At 36.3% G+C, this 22209-nt stretch overlaps 1 protein-coding gene across 1 annotated transcript; it reads left to right on the forward strand.

Annotated features, from left to right (window-relative positions):
- Positions 1-19755: 19755 nt before the first annotated feature.
- On the forward strand, positions 19756-21933 carry OR5T1 (olfactory receptor family 5 subfamily T member 1). Its single transcript, XM_004051122.5, has 2 exons — positions 19756-19873; positions 20605-21933. The coding sequence occupies exon 2, from the start codon at positions 20758-20760 to the stop codon at positions 21733-21735; it is 978 nt and encodes a 325-aa protein (XP_004051170.5). The 5' UTR covers positions 19756-19873; positions 20605-20757; the 3' UTR covers positions 21736-21933.
- The last annotated feature ends 276 nt before the right edge of the window (positions 21934-22209 follow it).

Consider the following 22209-nt stretch of genomic DNA (forward strand, 5'->3'; position numbering starts at 1 on the left):
ACATATGCCTAAAAATATCTGGTTAACAATGCATTCAACAAACTCATTCAGAACTTGTCAAGTTAACCATCATGAAAAGTTCACTATCTCTCTTTTTATCCTAATCGATTAGAAAACAAATGGTGTGAATAAGCAGTCTTGAATGACCTGCTATTTGTTCAGGTCAAGGTGAAAAAAAATGGTATATTTAACTCTCAAGTCAATAGAACATTTTGTTACATATCTCAGCTCAATTTCCTTTCCCCCCAAAAGAATGATTTGACTCACTATGACCCCATGGAGCTTCTCTCACTTATCACAGTTGCCATTTAGCATGTGGTGTTGTGATTTTATAATATATTAACCAGATCTACCATGATGCTGACATCGTAACTTGCATAAAAACAGGCATTCGGCATATTTGTCCTCAAAATTGTATCCCTGAGTCCTAAAAGAGTACCTAGAACTTATGGTTTGCTGACAAAATATTTATTAAATAGTGAGTACATGAATGAATTATATTTAATACTAATAATTAACATATGCTTATCAGGTACTGGACAATCATGTAAAAGTTTTTACTATATTAACTTATGTAATTCTCATAACTTCAGGAAGTGATTGTAGTAATATCTTTTAACAAAGTTGAGGAAACAGCAGCACATAAATTTTAAGGAATTTGCTCAATGCCACATAGCTCTAAAGGGTGATGTCAGGATTCACATCTAAGCTGTCTGGTTACAGAGTTCCTGTTTTTAAGCTTGTTATACATGGAGTGAAAGAACAGATTTATCTTTTCACTTTACCAACTTTATTAGTCACCCTCCAGAGATCATTATTGAGAATACTGAAGCTCCTCATTAAGTCTGTGGCAGAAATAAGAAGAAAAAGGAATGCATTTTAAAAGTACTGAAAATGTGGTTTCCACTGATTTGGCCATTCATTCCATTCATTGAAATGTAGAAGTTTCAAGAAATCAGTATGTCAAAGAGGTATCCGTACTCTTATGTTTATGGCAGCATTATTTGCAGTAGCCAAGATATGGAATGAACCTAAATGCCCATCTACAAATGAATGCATAAAGAAAATGTCACACAAACACACACACACACACACACACACACACACACAAAATGAAATACTATTGAGAAATAAAACAGAATGAAATCCTGCCATTAATGACAACATGGATGAATAAGTGAGTGAAATAAGCCAAGCACAGAAATACAAATACTGCACAATCTCACTTATACATAGAATAATAATAATAATAATAAACTTGATTTTATAGAAGTAAAAAGTAAGTGAAAAGTGGTTATCAGAAGCTAAACAAGGTAGTGGAGGCAAATTAAATGAGGTTGGTTGATTGATATAAAATAACAATTAAACAGGAAAAGTAAGTCCTGATGTTTTATTACACAGTAGGGTGACTGTGGCAGTAACAGTGTAGTATGTATTTTAAGATAGCTGGCAAAGAATATTTTAAATGTTATTCCACAAATGAATGATAAATGTTTAAAGTGATGGATATCCTAATTACCTTGATTTGACCATTTTACAATGTATACATGCATTGGAACACCACAGTGTACGCCATAAATAAATATATACCATTATTTTTTGTCAATTATAAATTTTAAAATTAATTAAAAATAAAAGTTATTGGAAGTGAAATTTCATCTGGATTTGACAATTCATTTTATTTATTGAGACCTTTTGAATTTGCAAGTTTTGAGCCTATATGATAAAACAAGACAAATATAAAAAGTAAAAGTGAGAGAGAAAACAAAGACAGAGAGAGACAGAAAAAGGAGAAGGAAGGAAATAGGAAGAGGACACACTGGAAAGATGAATATTGTAGAAGTTGAGTGGTTAAGATCAGTTATATGTATACTGATTCTGAGGTTCCATTACGTTTTTAATGCATAGAACTAAAACTCCAGAAGAATATTGCAGTGGTGAGTGGAGAGTTATCCAGAAAAGAAACATTTGAAATTGCAGTATTGGGTGGGATTTTAAGTGATATACAGAACCTGTACTTCCACACAGAATTTGGAAAGCAGCAAAGTAAATTCTTCTCATTCTAACAACTTAAGAAGCCAAGTAATCTACAAAATTATACCTTTGCATGAGTCTATCAGAGAACCAAGGTTCAAAACATCCAAGAAATTTGAATTCCAAAGAAGACCAAGTTACTTCAAATGTAGATGAGATGCCTGCGCATCTCTTTCTTTCACTGTGGGCACAGAGTATGAGATATATTTGTTCACCATACAGATAGGAAGAAATTACTGGCTGTATACCCAAAGGATTATAAACCATTCTAGTATAAAGAGACACGCACACTTATGTTTATTGCAGCACTATTCACAATAGCAAAGACTTGGAACCAACCCAAATGCCCATCAATGATAGACTGGATAAAGAAAATGTAGCACATATACACCATGGAATACTATGCAGCCATAAAAAAGGATGAGTTCATGTCCTTTGCAGGAACATGGATGAAGCCAGAAACCGTCATTCTCAGCAAACTAACACATGAACAGAAAACCAAACACTGCATGTTCTCACTCATAAGTGGGAGTTGAACAATGAGAACACATGGATACAGGGAGAGGAATATCACACACCAGGACCTGTCAGGGTCTGGGTGGTCTAGGGGAGGGATAGCATTAGGAGAAATACCTAACATAGATGATGGGTTGATGGGTGCAGCAAACCATCATGGCATGTGTATAACTATTTAATAAACCTGCGTGTTCTGTGCATGTATCCCAGAACTTAAAGTATAGTTTAAAAAAAGAGGAAATCAGCTTAAAATTAAGTAATTTTAAAGGCCAAGTGAGAGTTATTGGGAAAAGCAGGAAGTCCTAGAATAAAAGAGTTTGCATTCACTCCCAAGGTTTTCTCTGCAGGCCCTCAACAAGCATTTACAAAAAAAAAAAAACAAATAAAATTAACTTCTTCAAATATCGTTATTCCTGGTTGTCTTTGACTAAAGAGCATGAAAATTACTAGAATAAATGCTTTAGTGGAGAGGGTAAACACCATGCATGAATATGTGAGAAATATCAGAGATGGAAAATATATGGAAGTATTCAATAAAATTCAATAAATAAAAACTCATGCTCACAGTCACAATATCTGAGACAAAGAATTTCTTTCACAAGCTTATCAGTAGATTCAGTAACTTGAGAAAAGTATTAGTGAACTTAAAGATAAAGCAACATAAATTAACCAGAGAGAAAAGTTAAAGAAAAAATATGGAACTAAAAGTTATCAAAGAACTGTAGGGCAACATCAAACAGTCCAATATACAAACAGTTAGTGTTTCAGAACAAGAATCAAGGGAGAATGGGTCAGAATAAACATTTGAAGACAAAATGGTCAAGAATTTTCTAAAAATAAGAAAACATAAAATCACAGGTACAAAATACTCAGAAGACCCAAGGAAGGATGTGTTAATCAGGGTTCTCCAGAGAAACAGAACCAACAGGATGTATGGGGGAGGAGGGGGGTGAAGGATTCATTACAAGGAATTGGCTCATGTGATTTTGGGAGGCTGGCAATTTCAAATTCTACGGGGTGGGTCATTAGGCTGGAGATCCAGGATTATTGATAGTCTAGTCAGAACCTGTGGGCAAAGTGCTGTAGAACCAGGAAGAGCTGGTGACGTAGACAAGATCTGAAGGCAGCCTGCTGGAGAATTAGCTCTTGCTCTGGAGAGGCTAGTTTTTTGCCCCATGCAAACCTTCATCTAATTGAGTAAGGCCAACCCACATTATGGAGGTCAATAGGCATTCCTCAAATGCCACCAATTTCAATGTTAATCTCTCCCAAAACATCCTTAGAGTAACAAACACATTAATGTCTGACCAAATGTAAGCACATCATAGCCCATTTAACTTGACACATTAAAATTAATCAATATAAGTGTACCCCTTGTCAACCTGGCAGTCATATATATCCCCTTAAAACATACTTGATCTCCAAATGAAAACAAAAATAAGGTCAAATTTCTACCTAACATGATATTTCCATTCTTAATAAAATCAAAACTGTTCTCACCCTTTCCCCTAGAAGAGGATGAAAAGTCCTTAGATGATGTTTACTTTTTTTCCTTGATATTCCATACCTCAAGCACTATGCTGTAAAGTGGACTATACTTAAACAATGTGATGGAAAGCCAATGCACTCTATGCAGTAGTCCATTTTTTGCCTCTAAAACAGAATACCTGAGACTGGGTGATTTATAAAGGATAAAAATTTGTTTTCCCACATTTCTGGAGACTGAGAAGTCCAAGATTAAGGTGGCAGCATTTACTGTCTGGTGAGACCCTTCTTGCTGCATCCTCACATGGCAGAAGGTGGACAGGAAAGAGAGCAAGCTAGCCAACTACTGAACGAAGCCTTTCATATAAGCCTTAATTTCATTAACAAAGAAGGAGCTGTAAGGACAGCCTAATCACCTCTTAAAGGACTCACTTCTTGATGCTACCATATTGGCAACACCTGAATTTTGGAGGAGACACATTTAAAATATAATATTTTGCCCCAGGACTCCAAAATTTATGTCCTTCTCACATAAAAAATACATTTGTTCCATCTGAATAGCACCCCAAAATCTTAACTCATTCCAAAAGCAATTCAAAATGTTAAAATCTAGAGTTTTATTCAAATCTGCTCATGTATGGGAAGAGTCAATATTGTAAAACTGACCATACTGTCACAGGATACTTGGGGTGTTGGTTTGCCAGCTTGAAACCTCTGTGGCCTTATGCCTGAGTATTGCTCACACCTGCTGGACTCATTTTATTACCTCTGCCTGGCAGTCTGCCCTTGGCCTGAGCTCCTGGCCCAGGACCCACACCTGCCAAGGGCAAGCCAGGTGCAGAGTGGCAAGGGGTATAGGAGCAAGTGAGAATAAGGTCCAGCCACTCCACACAGCCAGGCACACTGGCTGCTGCAGCTGGGCAGGCAGCTCCAGGTGCAAGCACAGGTCCCGGCTCTGTGCAAGGCTGTGGCTGGATCAGATGTATCACAAGCAGCTTCCACTGTGGGTACCTGCATCTGAACAGGGGGAGTGTGGTGGTGTCTGAAAGCTTGGAAATGTCAGAAACCATAGAGCCCCAAAGAGGACATTATAGCCCTGGCTTGGGGAGCCACTAGGTCTGGGCTCCCCAAAGGGCTGCAGGTCCTCCTCTAAATCATTGCCTGCAATGTGGTGGTTGGGGGGATGGGGGGTGGCAGGGGGCATGTTTCAGCCCTGTTTGTGTTACAGCTCTTTCAGTCCCATCATTTGGTGGTCCCAAGTTCTTGTCCCACATCCAGGAAGAATGAGGCACATTGACAGCTGGAGGGTGAACAAGGCAGAGAAGAGCTTCATTGAGCAACAGAATAGCTCTAAGGAGACCTGCAGTGGGTAGCTTCTTTCCAAAGGCAGGTCATCCTGACAAGTGTCCAGCTCTCAGTGGAGATGAGACCCATAGTTGTTAGCTCCTTTCCATAGGCAAGTCGTCCCAATGAGTCAAGGAGACCCAAAGTTGGTAGCTCCTTCCTGCAGCTGGTAGTTGGATTTCTGTCCAAGTGTGGCTGAGTCTGGGGTTTTCATGGGCTCAGAAAGAAGAAAGTGCATGCTGATTGGCCCACGGGTGGCCATGGAAGGACCCAGAAAAAGCAATATAAGTTCTCACTCCAGGCCATAGATTTCACCCAGAACTGGCAGCCCAGGCCCCTAGGCTTCAGGCCGTCCCTGGCTTGAAGGTGGGTGGAGACCTGCCTCTTTCTGCCCAGGAATTTGTCTGTCTCTCGCCATCCAAGGCACCCAGGCTGTTTGTGCCAAGGGGTTCCTGCAGGCCAATGGCAACCCACCCTCAGCACCCCCCACAGCCTCCCTCCCATGCTCATTGGTGCCCAAAGTCCACAGGATGCCAAGGCAGCAGGGGGCTAGTGTGTTAGTACTGCCCTGAGTTTGCACACACCTACCTGGGTTGCAATAGTGCCCAGGCTTGACCACAACTTTGCTATTCCTTGGAGTGGGAGCCAGCAGTGGGGAGAGGTGGGTAGCAAGAGCAGGAACTTTAAAGCCTGTAGGGGCAGGGGGTCTCCTGGGCACCCAAGCACAGGGATGCCCAGGTCTGGAGCCACAGCTGGGTGGCTGCAGCTGTGCCTGGGAATACAGGGCTCCCACCCTGCCAACTTGTTAGGGGGCAGGGCTCCTTCCTGTTCCTGGCCCACTCTGGCTCTGTGGAGCACAAAGTCCCGGCTGCCTCCCCTGCTGCAGCCGTTGTCTTCGCAGCGGCTACTCCATATGGACTGCCGTTGCCATCAATACTGCCCAAAGCAATATACAGATTCAATGCAATTTCTGTCAAAATGTCAACTTTTTCACAGAATTAGGAAAAACAATCCCAAAATTCATATGGAACCTAAAAACAACCCAGCTAGCCAAAGCAATCCTGAGCAGAAAGAACTAATCTGAAGGCATCACATTACTGAACTTAATATTATACTATAAGGCTATAATAACAAAAAAGCATGTACTGGTACATACAAAAAAAGTATGTATCCATTCTTATGAATGGATACGTAGACAGATGGAACACAGAGAACCCAGAAATAAAGGCAAATACTTACAACCAAGGCTATAGTAACAAAAAAAAGCATGTACTCGTATAAGAATAGATACATAGACATATGGAACACAGAAACCCCAGAAATAAAGGCAAGTACTTAAAACCAACTGATCTTTAAGAACACATACAAAAATGTAAACTGAGCACAAGACACCCTATTTAATAAATGGTGCTGGGAAAACTGGATATCCACATGTAAAAGAATGAAACTGGATTCCTATCTCTCACCATATACAAAAATCAACCTAAGATGGATTAAAGATTTAAATCTAAGACCTGAAACCATAAAACTTTTAGAAGAACACCTAGAAAAATCTCTTTCGGGCATTGGCCTAGGCAAATAATTTATGATTGGGATCCCAAAATCAAATGCAACAAAAACAAAAATAAATAAACGGGACCTAATTAAACTGAAACGCTTCTGCACAGCAAAAGAAACAATCAACAGAGTAAACAGACAACCCACAGAATGGGAGAAAATATTTGCAAACTATGCATCCAACAAAGGACTAATATCCAAAATCTGCAAGGGATACAAATCAGCAAGAATAAAAACAAATAATACTACCAAAATGTAGGCAAATGACAGGAATAGACATTTCTCAGAAGAAGATATGCAAATGGCCAACAAACATATGAAAAACTGCTTAACATCAATAATTATCTGATAAATGCAAATTGAAACCCCCATGAGAGATCACCTTACCCCAGCCAGAATGGCCATTATTAAAAAGTCAAAAAACAATAGGTGTTGGTGTGGATGTGGTGAAAGGGAATGCTTATACACCACTGGTGAGAATGTAAATTAGTTCTATATCTATGGAAATCAGTATGGAGATTAATCAAAGAACCAAAGGTTATTTTGGTGAGCAATGTATCTTTTGGACTTTTCCAGTTTGGGTTGGTAGATGTTAACAGGCAAATTCACTTCAACTTTTCAATATCTTTAACACTTTAAATCCATGTTTCTACAGAAAAATAAAAGCAGGGACTTCACATTTAACTCACTGTGGGCTACCTGTTGGTCCATGTTTTAGCCAAACAACAAATGTTTTAGAGTCTTTTCTCACTCTTTGAGCTGCAACATTAAATGCACTATCTCTGCTTACTGGATTTGTATCAAAAAATTTGGTCGGATCCAGTATTGTATTCCTTCCATCATTATCTTACATCCTTAATATCCATTTCCAAACATATTCTCTGAATTTCAGCCTGTATATGTTAGGAAACTCAAATACTTATTTTAGAGTATAGCACACCTCTACATAGTTTACACTTTGTCCCTCACCTATATGACCCTGTTGGCATGATCATTGCTCACTGCAGCCTCAACCTCCCAGGCTCAAGTGATCCTCCCATCTCAGCCCTCTTAAGTAGGTGGGAACATAGGCATTTGCCACCACGCTATTTTTATTTCTTTATATATATATATGGGTTCTCACTATATTGCATAGGTTAGTCTTGAACTCCTGGACTCAAGTGATCCTCCCTCCTTGGCCTCCCAAAGTGATGAGATTACAGGTGTGAGCCACCACATCCAGCCTCATTAGTGTCTTTAAAACTAATCGTATTAGACAGCCAATTCCAGAAATACCAGAGCTACTAATTGTAAAGGTTAGCAAGTCCAACATTTACAGGGTGAGTTGGCAGGCAGGAGACCCAGAAGGGCTACTGTTTCAGTCTGAGTCCATAAGCAGTCTTCCATAGAACCAGGAAGAGTCAATGTGGTTGATGATGTCTGAGACAGTCTTTTGAAGAATACTGTTTTCTTCGTGAGAGGGTGGTCATTTTATGCCAATTGGCCAATTAGATGAAGCTCACCGAAATGATGGAGGGCAATCTGCTTTATTCCAATTCCACAGATTGGAGCCATGTATGATGTTAGGCCTTCTCTACAAAGGTTTTTTCTCTTTAAAATATAAATGTATTTGAATGACCATGCAGCACAATGATGTGCAGACAGGCAGACTAAATAATTGTTCAAAACATAAATATATGAAGGAACTTCCTTTAATATATCAATTTGTTATATTTAATATTACAACATTATTGAATTTTTGTCATCATATATATACATTTTAAATACTGGTAAAAATTAGGTCGCAAAATTAATATTATAACTAAATCATTGAAAAATATGTGACAAGAGCCTTGAACCAGTTCCTTTATTTTTTGTTATATTTAATACATTTGTTTTTTAAATTATTAATACATACTCAAATATTCTATCAGGATTAAATTTAAATATTCTAAATTTAGTATCTTGATTGTGATTTTCTTCTCTCTACTCTTTATGACTTTGAAGTATTTTTTTAGTCAAGTAAAAGATGTTTCAGAAATTATGTGATCTGTTAATACCCAAAATTACCACAATTATATTACCACAATACTATTTGCTACATCATAGTAGGCTTAATATTGCTTTAAATAAATGATATAGAGAAAAGCTATGATGTTAAGCACTTCAGCTAAATTTGTCTTTAAACCAGCATTTTTACTAGATGCCAAAAGATGAGTTTTCCTGGTTTAGCCTAAGTCAATATTAGCATATATTGAAAAGATTGAGAGTTATAAAGAGTAAATGACTATGATTCTGGAAGAAATTAATAATATAGGATCAGCTTTGAAAATTAATATAAAGCCACATCTATAAATACAAATTTAGTAGAAGACATAAATCTCCAAATATCTTGAGTTTGACATTGAAACACTAAATTTGCAAAGGAGGAGAGAAATAATAGCCATTTATTGAGCACTTGCTATAGAAATAGACTTTTGTGCACATTCTTTTATTGCAACTTTGTAGTAAATCTCACAGCTATCAAGTGCCAGAGGCAAGATTAAACTTCCTGTCACCCAAATAAAGCATGGACTTTTCAGTGATTTACTGCCTTCTATTAGACCTTGTCTACATTCTGAAAGTTACATTCCAACCCCACCCACTATCCCCAGTGAAATAAAACAAAACATGATTCTCAAGGTATTTGGATTTTTTTAACCATTGAAGCTAGAGAAACAATAGAAGTAAGTAGCAGTCCTAAGTGACTTCTAGATACCATGGCTAGCAAAAATAAACTTAAAATAATTTTTTATTGTTTTTCTTGTTATATCAAAATATAAATGCTCATTAGTTGAATAAGATAAATATGTTCTTGCCCTTTATTGGTAAATTCCTGATTGTTCATACTTCAAACTGATCTGTTTTCAATTGGTTTTCAATTATTGGCCAGAACTTTGCACAAATCAGATGTGTATGAATACAAATTATTCACCTATACAATGGTCAAGAATTAATGTGTTTTCTACAGTCTTTTTAGTAGCTAAAGTGTTTAGTACAAAATAACATATTTGATCTTGTTTTCTTAGGTTCTAGCTACTAAAATAATCTTCATATCATCTGAAAATTTCTCTTACCTGTGGAACAGCAAATGCAGGTTTGATTTCCTAATGAATATGGTTCATATAGATTGTTTATATCCACTTACTTGAATGTTGATGAAACTCACAGGAGATATGCCCAAGAGAATATGCTTTCATTATCTTCCAGTTTAAGAACAGCAATATGATTTACTCAATAGTGAAAAAGTAAATGGCTTAGAAAAAGGTACCACATGTTGACATTTATTGAATGGTTTTTTGTCCTCTGGTTAAAATGATGGCATTTAAAAATGTTTTAAAGTGTTTTAATATTAAATAAAAACCTTAAGATATGAGACATACATAATTTAATTTATTTGTTTATTTTTGAGACGAGGTCTTGCTCTGTGGCCCAGGCTGTAGTGCAATGCTGTGATCTCAGCTCATTGCAACCTCCACATCCCAGGCTCACCTCCACCTCAGCCTCCTGAGTAGCTGGGACTATAGGTGTGCACCACCATATCTGTCAAGTTTTTCTACTTTCAGTAGAGATGGGGTTTCTCTATGTTGTCCAGGCTGGTCTCCAACTTCTAGGCTCAAGCTGTTGGCCTGTTTTGGTTCCCAAAGTTCTAGGATTACAGTCATGAGCATCTGTGCCTGGCCATGAAACACAATTTTATAACATAACTTTGACACTGGCTTAAAACTTAACTTCTCTGAGGCCTAATGTCCTCATGCTGGCAGTATAAGCCATTTTATATTGCAATGAGTCAGTAAATATAGTGAACTATAATGACATTAAATCACCATATGTCTTCCACACAATCTAGCAGATAGATTTACAGTCATTCAAATGCATTACACTTTCATTCTGTTAAAATTATAAACTGCTATGTTTGCAGTGAATAAAGTATAATACTTGAAATCATTGGAGTATTAATAGCAAATTAATAAGAAAGCTACAAAAATGCCATAGACTTAAAGAAGGCAAAAAATTTACATCTCTGTAAAATATCATAAGTCATCTCATGTTCCAATATTGGGTGCACAGATATTTAGAATTGTTATATACTCTTGTTGAATCGATCCCTTTATTTTTATATTATGAATCTTTTTGTCTGTCTTTTTACTCTTTTTTAATTATTTATTTAAAGTCAGTTTTATCTGAGATACAGTGTAGTTTTTCTGCTCACTTTCGGTTCTATTTGCATGGAATATCCTTTTCGACTACTCCTTTACTTTTAGTCTATATGTGTTTTTATTGCCAAGGATACAGTTTGATCATTCTTTAAATTCATTCCACAAATGTATATCTTTTAACAGGAACATTAATCCATTTACAGTCAAGGTTAATACTGATATGTGAGGTTTTATTCCTGTCACATTGTAAATTTTTAGCTAGTTGTTTTACACATTCTTATTTTTTTCTATTTTTTTTGTAGTTTAGTGTAGTTCTGTTGTATTGCTATTTAATTCCAGTCTCTTCCTTCTTTGTGTAATTGTCTTATACAATGGCTGAATTTTATAATCCCATGTGATTTTTTGGTAGTGAATATCAGCCTTTTGTTTTTATGTTTAGGACTTTTTCTAGTATTTCTTATGAGGCTGATCAAGTAGTGATGCATTCCATCACCATTTGCTTGTCTGGAAAAGACTTTATTTATCCTTCATTTATAGAGCTTATTCTAGCTGGATATAAAATTCACGGCTCTTTTTTTTTTTTTTCCTCTCCTTTAGCACTTTCAAAATAGCCTCTCATTCTCTTCTGGCTTGCAAGGTTATTGCTGAGAAGTTTGTTGTTTGTCTGATGGGGCTTCCTTTTCAGCAGACTAGACACTTTTCTCTTGCTAACATTGGAATTTTTTGTTCACATTGAATTTAGACAGTCTGATGACTATACAGCATGGCAAAGTCCGATTTGCAATGTATTTTTCTAATGATCACCGAGACTCTTGTACCTGAATGTATAAATCCCTTGTTAGCATTCTTCTTATCACCACATAGAGCAATGGAACAGAATAGAGAACCAAGAAATAAGACCACACGCCTACAACCATCTGAACTTTGACAAACCTGACAAAAAAAAAAGCAACGGGGAAAGGATTCCATATTCAATACATGGTGCTGGGAGAACTGGCTAGCCATATGCAGAAGATTGAAACTGGACTTCTTCCTTACACCATATACAAAAATCAACTCAAGATGGATTAAAGACTTAGATGTAAAACACAGAAGAAAGCCTAGCAATACCATTTTGGACATCGGCATGGGCAAAGATTTCATGATGAAGATGCCAAAAGCAATTGCAACAAATGCAAAAATTGACAAATGGGATTTAATTAAACTAAAGAGCTTCTTCACAGCAAAAGAAACTATCAACAGAGTAAACAGCAATCTACAGAATGGGAGAAAAATTTTGCAATCTATTCTCTGACAATGGTCTAATATCCAGAATGTACAAATAACTTAAGCAATTTCACAAGAAAAAAACAAACAACTCCATTAAAAAGTGGGCAAAGGGGCTAGGTGCAGTGGCTCATGCCTGTAATCCCAACACTTTGGGAGGCTGAGGCAGGTGGATTGCCTGAGCTCAGGAGTTTGAGACCAGCCTGGCCAACATGGTGAAACCCCGTCTCTACTAAAATACAAAAAACTAGCCGGCATGGCAGCGTGCACCTGTAATCCCAGCTACTTGAGAAGCTGAGACAGGACAATAGCTGGAACCCAGGAAGTGGAGGTTGCAATGAACTGAGATCGCACCACTGCACTCCAGCCTGGGTGACAGAGAGAGACTCTGAAAAAAGAAAGAAAGAAAGAAAGAAAGAAAGAAAGAAAGAAAGAAAGAAAGAAAGAAAGAAAGAAAGAAAGAAAGAAAGAAGGAAGGAAGGAAGGAAGGAAGGAAGGAAGGAAAGAAAGAAAGAAAGAAAGAAAGAAAGAAAGAAAGAAAGAAAGAAAGGGAGGGAGGGAGGGAGGGAGGGAGGGAGGGAAGGAGGGGAAGGAAATATGGTACACACACGTGACAGAGCAAGACTCTGAATAAAAAGAGAGAAAGAAGAACGAAAGAAAGCAAGAAGAAAGAAAGAAAGAAAGAAAGAAAGAAAGAAAGAAAGAAAGAAGGAAGGAAGGAAAGAAAGAAAGAAAAAGAAAGAAAGAAAGAAAGAAAGAAAGAAAGAAAGAAAGAAAGAAAGAAAGAAAGGGAGGGAGGGAGGGAGGGAGGGAGGGAGGGAAGGAGGGGAAGGAAATATGGTACACACACGTGACAGAGCAAGACTCTGAATAAAAAGAGAGAAAGAAGAACGAAAGAAAGCAAGAAGAAAGAAAGAAAGAAAGAAAGAAAGAAAGAAAGAAAGAAAGAAAGAAAGAAAGAAGGAAGGAAGGAAAGAAAGAAAGAAAAAGAAAGAAAGAAAGAAAGAAAGAAAGAAAGAAAGAAAGAAAGAAAGGGAGGGAGGGAGGGAGGGAGGGAAGGAGGGGAAGGAAATATGGTACACACACGTGACAGAGCAAGACTCTGAATAAAAAGAGAGAAAGAAGAATGAAAGAAAGCAAGAAGAAGAAAGAAAGAAAGAAAGAAAGAAAGAAAGAAAGAAAGAAAGAAAGAAAGAAAGAAGGAAGGAAGGAAGGAAAGAAAGAAAGAAAAAGAAAGAAAGAAAGAAAGAAAGAGAAAAAGAGAAAGAAAGAAAATGTGGTACATATACACAGGAAATGTGGAATACTATGCAACCATAAAAAAGAACAAGATCATGTTCTTTGCAGGGGCATGGCTGGAGCTGGAGGCCATTGTGTTTAGCAAACTAAGGCAGGAACAAAAGTCCAAATACACATGTTCTCACTTAGAAGTGGGAGCTGAACAATGAGAACACATAGACACATGGTGGGGAGAATAACACACACTGAGGCCTGTTGGAGCATGAGGGGCAGGGTGGAATGAGAAAGAGGTTCAGGAAGAATACCTAGTGGATGCTGTGCTTAATACCTGGGTGATGGGATGATCCGTGCAGCAAACCACCATGTCACAGGTTTACCTATGTAACAAACCTGCACATCCTGAACATGTACCCCTGAACTTAAAATTAAAGTTGACAATTTAAAAAAAAGAATTAATATCTTAAAATGAATATACCACCTAAAGCAATCTATAGATTTAATGCAAAAGACCAACGTGATTTTTCATAAAATTGGAACAAATAATCCTAATATGCATATGGAACAAAAAAAGAGTGAATAGCCAAATCAATCCCAAGCGAAAAATAAGGTTCAAGGCTTCACATTACCAGGCCTTAAGTTACACTATAAGGCTGTAATAATCAGACCAGTATGGTAGGGTATAAGGCAGACACAGATCAATGGAAAAGAATAGACAACTCATAAATAAAGCCATATATCTACATCCAACAGATTTTTAACAAATTTAACAAAAACCCACACTGGACAAAGAATCCTATTTGCAATAAATGGTGCGGGAAAATTGGATTACCATTTACATATAGAAAAATCAACCCGAGTTGGATGGAGAACTTAAATATATGACTTGAAAATAGAAAAATACAAGAAGAAAAACTAGGAAAAAGTCTTCTGGACATTGGTCTATGCAATATTTCATGACTAATACCACCAAAACACAGTCAACATAAACAAAAATAAACTCATGAGATGTAATTAAACTGCAAAGCTCCCATACAGCAAAATAAATCATCAACAGTGCACAGACAATCCGCATAATGAGAGAAAATATTTGCAAATTATGCATCTGATGGGAGACTAATATCTACAATTTGGAAAGAATTCAAACAATTCAACGAAGAAAAATAACCTTATTTAAAAGTGACCAAAAGATATAAATAAACATTTTACAAATGAAGACATGCACATGGCCAATAAGCATACGAAAGAATGCTCAACATCACTTATTAGAGAAATGAAAATTAAAACCTTAATCAGATGTCGTCTCACACCAGTGAATGACCAATCTTAAAATGTCAAAAAAATAACAAATGTTGGCAAAGAAAAGGGGATGCTTATGCACTGCTGTTGGGAATTTAAACTAGTACTACCTATATGGAAGACAGTATGGAGATTTCTCAAATAACTGAAAATGGAACAACTATTTGATCCAGCAATCCCACTACTGGGTATCTGCCAAAAGGTAAATCAGTGTCTTACTTTGGGTAGATACCCAGTAGTTGAATTGCTGGATCAAATGGTGGTTCTACGATACTTGCACTTTTATGTTTATCACCATACTATTCACAGTAAGAAAAATATAGAATCACTCTAAGTGTTCAACCATGGATGACTAGATACAGAAAATATGTTATATATAAGCAGTTGAATACTATTTACCATCGAAAGAATGAAAGCATGTCTTTTATAGCAACATGGATGAAACTGGAGGCCATTATCTTAAATGAAACAATTTTAAAAAAGGAAAGTCAAATATGATATGTTCTCACTTATAAGCAGGAGCTAAATAATGTATACATATGACATAGAGTGTGGAATGAATTACAATGGAAAGTTGGAAGGGTGAGAGAGTCAGAGGTATGTGGAGAATAAGAAATTACTTAACGGGTACAATGCACATTATTCAGGAGATGGATACACTAAAAGTCAAGATATTCAATATATTCAATATATCTATACAACAAAATTGCACCTCTACTCAATGCATTCAGAAAGAAAGAAAGAGAGAGAGAAAGGGAGAAAAAGAGAAAGAGAGAAAGGAAGGAAGGAAGGAAAAGTAGAAAGAGAAAAAAGAAAGGAGAGAAAGAAATTGATGCAAGGCAGGCATTAACTTCCATTAATAAACTCAGAATCTCCATCAACATATTTAAAAAATCAATAAGCAAGCAAACATGAAATGAGTGAAAGGAAAGTGAAAAATATATAAATGGATGATTTTTGTTTTTTCAAAATTATATCAAAGACTACCACCACAAAACCTGAAAATAAAAAAAATATTGAGTCAAAGCACCATGTTGCAACAGAATCTTGTTAAATCAGCAAAATTTTTTTTTTTTTTTTAACGAGACACAGAATTAACTGGGAAAAGGAAGGATTAACAGTACTTATAACACATGGAATTCGTGAATTTTCAAACTCCACTACTAAAAAGAAAAGACAATTTATTGAGTGAAAATTCCAGCAAAGTCAAGCTGGAAGAGTAGATAAGCTTTTATATGTTCCAAGTTTCAGGAGAATTACCACCCCAGCCCCTGTGCAGTCTCAATACAGGTGTCGCCAAAGGATTGTGAATGATTGAAACTGTGCTCAAGGTAATTAAGGATGTCAGAAATATGCAGCATATACACCCTTTCAGTAGGACCAGTCTTCACCCTAAGGAAAACAAAATGCTGAAAAAAAAAAAAAAAAAAAAGCTAACTGAGTCAAGTAGAATCATTGGGAAGAAAAGCTTCATTAAGAAAGGAGAATTCTGGGAGATGTAGGTCTCAGAACACTGTTAGGGCAACATAAAATGTCCAAGGTGTGGAGAACCACTTTGAAAGGCAAGAACTGACTGGCTATAGGACTCAAGGAAGTGCAGGGAGAATTTGCTCATAAATTAGGCTTAGGTCTGAGAGCTAAAATAGCTATACAGTAATATTTTAAGGCCACAATGAAAGCTAGAGAGTGATTCCTTCAGCATGAACCTGGAAAAGTTACTTTGATATATCACCAACTTCCTATGTACCTTCTTCTGAGAGTCAAGATACCCAGCACATTTAAACATGGATGGAGCAAGAAGATGGCAATTGAACTCCATATGATGAGAGTTAAAGTATACAAGGATGAAAATAACAAAGTAATGTTTTAGAAGGTTGCCAGCAGCCCGTTACCATTGCCAGCAGCCTCAGCTACCTTATTCTGTCCTCTAGTCATTATCTATTCTGAAGCAACGATAAATTTATGTAATAGCTAGTTTCCTAAAGTTTTAATATAAACAGAAAAATTTACCATTTATAGATGTCAGTTATATGAATTTTGATAAACACAACTATGTAAGCAAATCAAGTTATAGTATATTTTCATTACCCTATAAAGTCCTCTCATCACTTTGTAGCCAATTACTTTCCTTTATTCCCAAGTTCTGGCAACCACAGATGTCCTTTCTGTTGTGATTTTGCCTGGTCCAGGATATTATGTCAATGGAATCACAATGTATGTAACTTTTTGAGTTTGGCTTTTTCAACTTAGCAAGAAGTATTTGAGATTCATTCCTGTACTAGATAATTATATTTTATACCTACTTATCACTGAGTAGTATTCCATATTATGGATGTACTATAATTGTTTTATTCATTCACTAGGTGTTGGAAATGTGTTTATTTTTCTGAGTAATGTGCCTTTGAATTTCATCCATGTCTTTTTATGACTTGATAGTTCATTTCTTTTTAGAGCTGAATAATATTTCATTATCTGGATATACCACAGTTTATTAATACATTTATTTACTGAAGAGCATTTTAGTTACTTGTAAGTTTTGGCAATTATAAATAAAGCTTCTGTAAACATCCATGTGCAAAACTTTGTGTGGATATTGTTTCCTTTGGGTAAGCACCAAGGAACATGATTACTGGATTATAAGTAAATTTAGCTTCATAAGAAGCTTCCAAACTGTCTTGCAAAGTAGTTGGACCATTTTGCATTCCCACCAGTAATGAATGAGAATTCCTGTTTTCCTGTTGCTGCACATCACCTCCAGCATTTGCTGTTTTCTGTGTTCTGGGATTTTGGTCACTCTAGTTATGAAGAGATATATCATTGTTTTTATTTGCATTTCCTTGATGACCTATGATGTGGAGCATCAATTTCATATGGTTACATGCCATATGTATATCTTTTATGGGTTATCTTTGACTCATTTTTAAAAACATTTTTTTACTTTTTTTTTTGAGACGGAATCTTGCTCTGTCGCCCACGCTAGCGTGCGGAGGCATAATCTCAGCTCACTACAACCTCTGCCTTTCAGGCTGGAAGCTGGAACTACAGGCGAGCCACTGCACCCGGCCTTTTTGACCATTTTAGGTGGTTTTTAAGGTCTTTGACTCATTTTTAAATCAAGTTGTTTGTGTTCCTATTGAGTTTTAAACAGTTCTTTGTAAATTTTAGATAATAGTCTTTTATCAGATGTGTCCTTGCAAGTATTTTCTCCTAGTCTGTTGTTTGTCATTTCATTCTTTTGATCATCCATGTATTTTTCATCACATTTTGGATAATTTCTTATGTGCATATCGAAGAACAAGTATATAGATTAGTATATCAATTCTTGAAGATAGAAAAGATCTCACAGAACTTAAAAAATTGACCTTTAACTCTGCCATATATCTGAGTCTAATGTTCTAGTTCACAGAAAATTATTACATAGAACATCTGCATATTGCCCTAACTCTTCTGTTAATATTCCCTATTCATAGATTTACCTTAAAATTATGTGCATTAATATCTCCTCTATTAATTTTTTTTTTTTGAGACGGAATCTCACTCTTTCACCCAGGCTAGAGTGTGCAGTGGCATGGTCTCGGCTCACTGCCAACCTCTACCACCTGGGTTCAAGCAATTATCATGCCTCAGCCTCCCCAGTAGCTGGGATTACAGGTGTCCACCACCAAGCCCGGCTAATTTTTTGTATTTTTAGTAGAGATGGGGTTTTTCCATGTTGGCCAGGCTGTTCTCGAACTCCTGACCTCAGGTGATCTGCCTGTCTCGGCCTCCCAAAGTGCTGGGATTACAGGCATGAGCCACCGCACCTGGCCTATTAAATTTTCAATGAAGTTAAATCTCTCTCATACCATTTAGAATTAGAGGACTGTCAAATTTAAATAAACATAGTAACCTTCATTAAATGATTATATGTCTTGTCATAGGTTATGTTTTCATATTATTTCATTATGTATGTGACGATAGGACTTCCAGATAATTCATAGGTTATAATTTCAAGAAGAAACTGAATTTTAGAGAATTTAAGTTATTAATTTGATAGCACCTAGATAATTAGAATCAGACCTAGCACTATGGCCTGTATTATTAGCTTTCTTTTTCAGTAATATGCATTTTTTTTTCCACTGGGGGATTATTTTGGACCTAGGTAGAAAGTACACTTATGTGATCATTGGAATCATGTAATGCATGTTCCAGATCAGTTACTTGTTCACTACAGAAAAAAAAAAAAAATCATAATTTTTTTTTATCCCAGAGGAGAATTAGTGTGTTTTCTTCTTTGGGCATCCCTGTGGAATTCTAGAGCTCAAGGTCCTGGTATAAGAATTCAAATGTAAAATATTCATAGCATACCTGAATTGAGTGAGTGGTTCATTTCCAAAGGTAAGAGAAAAGGAATTTGATCACTTGTAAAATATTAAGAAGCTCTCACCTTGAATTTAAGACTAAAATATATTCCTTACTATTTAAATATAAGAAAGAGGGTTCTATTTAATGTGAAGCTGTATTACAAATTGAATCACATACTTTCCAAGGATCATAGGAGAAAACACGTGTGTTGTTTTAGCAACAGTTTATAAAAATAATTGTATTACTTGTTATTGGATGGTATTTATTTTATAGAAATTTCAGAAGTTATATAAGAATCATAGTGAAAGGATAGCCATAATTCATTTTTGATATAAATATGTCACAAAAATACACCCAAGGACTTCACAGGCATAATGACCAAATGATCATATAAATTGACATGTCTGATATTGGTTTTAAGTTAAAATCTGAAAAATAGTAATGATTAGAAAAACTGCACAGGCCAAAATGAACAAATTGGTGATATTTTTTTCAGGAAAGAAAAGTGAAACACACAAGGAAAAATAAATGGAATATGAACACCAAATTCTTTTGGTTTGCAAACAAGGTGCATCTATCTCCAGAATCAAATCTCTTGTATCCACCACCATTCTGTAAGTACTAATGCAACAGCAGGATAATTGTCAAAAAAAAAAAAGCATTTGAAATGGTTTGGTCAGAAAGACTGTCTCAAATGATAAATTTTAATATAAGCCTGACATTGCATTTTCTAGTTATCTGGGCATATTTAAATATTAAATAACTTACATCCTGTTTTTCCCATTTAAATACAACCCAGTCTTATAATGTAGATATGATTGTTCCCATATTTAAAATGAGAAAAATAAAGTAATTCAATGGACTTTTTAGAAAACCTAGGAATAGCACTCAGTCTTTATAAGTTTTGAAACAATTTAACATTAAGAATAGATGGTAGTACATTTGATGGAAAATGAACAGGAAATTAAACTGATTAAATAGACTTTTTTTACACTTTAAGTTCTGGGGTACATGTGCAGAATGTGCAGTTTTGTTACATAGGTATACACGCGCCACGGTGGTTTGCTGCACACATCAACCCGACACCTACATTAGGTATTTCTCGTAACGTTATCCCTCCCCTAGCCTCCCACCCTCCGAACAGCCCTGGCGTGTGATGTTCCCCTTCCTATGTCCATGTGTTCTCATTGTTCAACTCCCACTTACGTGTGAGAACATGCGGTGTTTGGTTTTCGGTTCTTGAGATAGTTTGCTGAGAATGATGGCTTCCAGCTTCGTCCATGTTAAAAAGATAAATTTAGCCCATGATTGAATAAAATAATTTATTTAATTTATTTAATTACAGTAATGTATCCACTTGGACACAATTTTATCACCACCTATGCATTTGCTGACAAGGATTTCATCTTGCTTTTCCAAGAAACAAACATGAGGATATAATTGGATAAACTTAATTTTCACAGGCTGTGGCATTTAGTACATATAAACAATAGCTAAAATGTCAGGGTTGCCTTCAGATATGGCTCTATACAAGCTTCAATTAAACAATTTTACTGAAGTCACCATGTTTATATTAATGGGCTTCACAGAAGAATTTGATGTGCAAGTCTTCCTATTTTTATTATTTTTAGCAATCTATCTATTCACTGTAATAGGCAATTTAGGGCTGGTTGTACTGGTCATTGGGGATTTCCGGCTTCACAGCCCAATGTACTATTTTCTTGGTGTTTTATCATTCTTGGATGCCTGCTATTCTACAGTTGTCACTCCAAAAATGTTGGTCAATTTCCTGGCAAAAAATAAATCTATTTCATTTCTCGGATGTGCAACACAGATGTTTCTTGCTTGTACTTTTGGAACCACAGAATGCTTTCTCTTGGCTGCAATGGCTTATGATCGCTACGTAGCCATCCACAACCCTCTCCTGTATTCAGTGAGCATGTCACCCAGAGTCTATGTGCCACTCATCACTGCTTCCTATGTTGCTGGCATTTTACATGCTACTATACATACAGTGGCTACATTTAGCCTGTCCTGTGGATCCAATGAAATTAGGCATGTCTTTTGTGATATGCCTCCTCTCCTGGCTATTTCTTGTTCTGACACTCACGTAAACCAGCTTCTACTCTTCTACTTTGTGGGCTCTATTGAGATAGTCACTATCCTGATTGTCCTGATCTCCTGTGGTTTCATTCTGTTGGCCATTCTGAAGATGCATTGTGCTGAAGGGAGGAGAAAAGTCTTCTCTACATGTGGAACTCACCTAACTGGAGTGACAATTTATCATGGGACAATCCTCTTCATGTATGTGAGACCAAGTTCCAGCTACACTTCGGACAATGACATGATAGTGTCAATATTTTACACCATTGTGATTCCCATGCTGAATCCCATCATCTACAGTTTGCGGAACAAAGATGTAAAGGAGGCAATCAAAAGACTGCTTGTGAGAAATTGGTTCATAAATAAGTTATAGTTTTAAAATTGAGTAAAGTTGCAAATAATATTGGGTGTCAGTCCACATCTCTATGGTCAGAAAGTAGAGAAGAAAATGTGTTTCTTTTAGTTAACAGTGCTTGTAACTTCTAGAATATTTTCAAATAAAGCATCAATCAGTCTACTGATTCACCATTTTAGAAATATCAATATATTGTATCGTATAAAATATGGCTTGTATTCATAGCCTATGACAATGTTTAAACTAACCTGCATTAAATATTCATTGATGTGCAAACATTGCTGTTTTTAGTTTTTGTATAACTTGATTTTCACTGGCTATGTTAATAATGATGTCCTCTGGATTCTATGGCTTCATGTGTTCATACATAACTCTATAATGGGTACTAAAGTAAGTTTTCCCAGCACCATTTATTGAAGAGGCTCTCCTTTCCCCAATGTATTTTATTGGCACCTTTGTTGAAAATAGGTTCCATAGATAATCTGAAGTCAG

The sequence above is a fragment of the Gorilla gorilla genome, chromosome 9, assembly GCF_029281585.2.
Source record: "Gorilla gorilla gorilla isolate KB3781 chromosome 9, NHGRI_mGorGor1-v2.1_pri, whole genome shotgun sequence".
Lineage (NCBI taxonomy): Eukaryota > Metazoa > Chordata > Mammalia > Primates > Hominidae > Gorilla > Gorilla gorilla.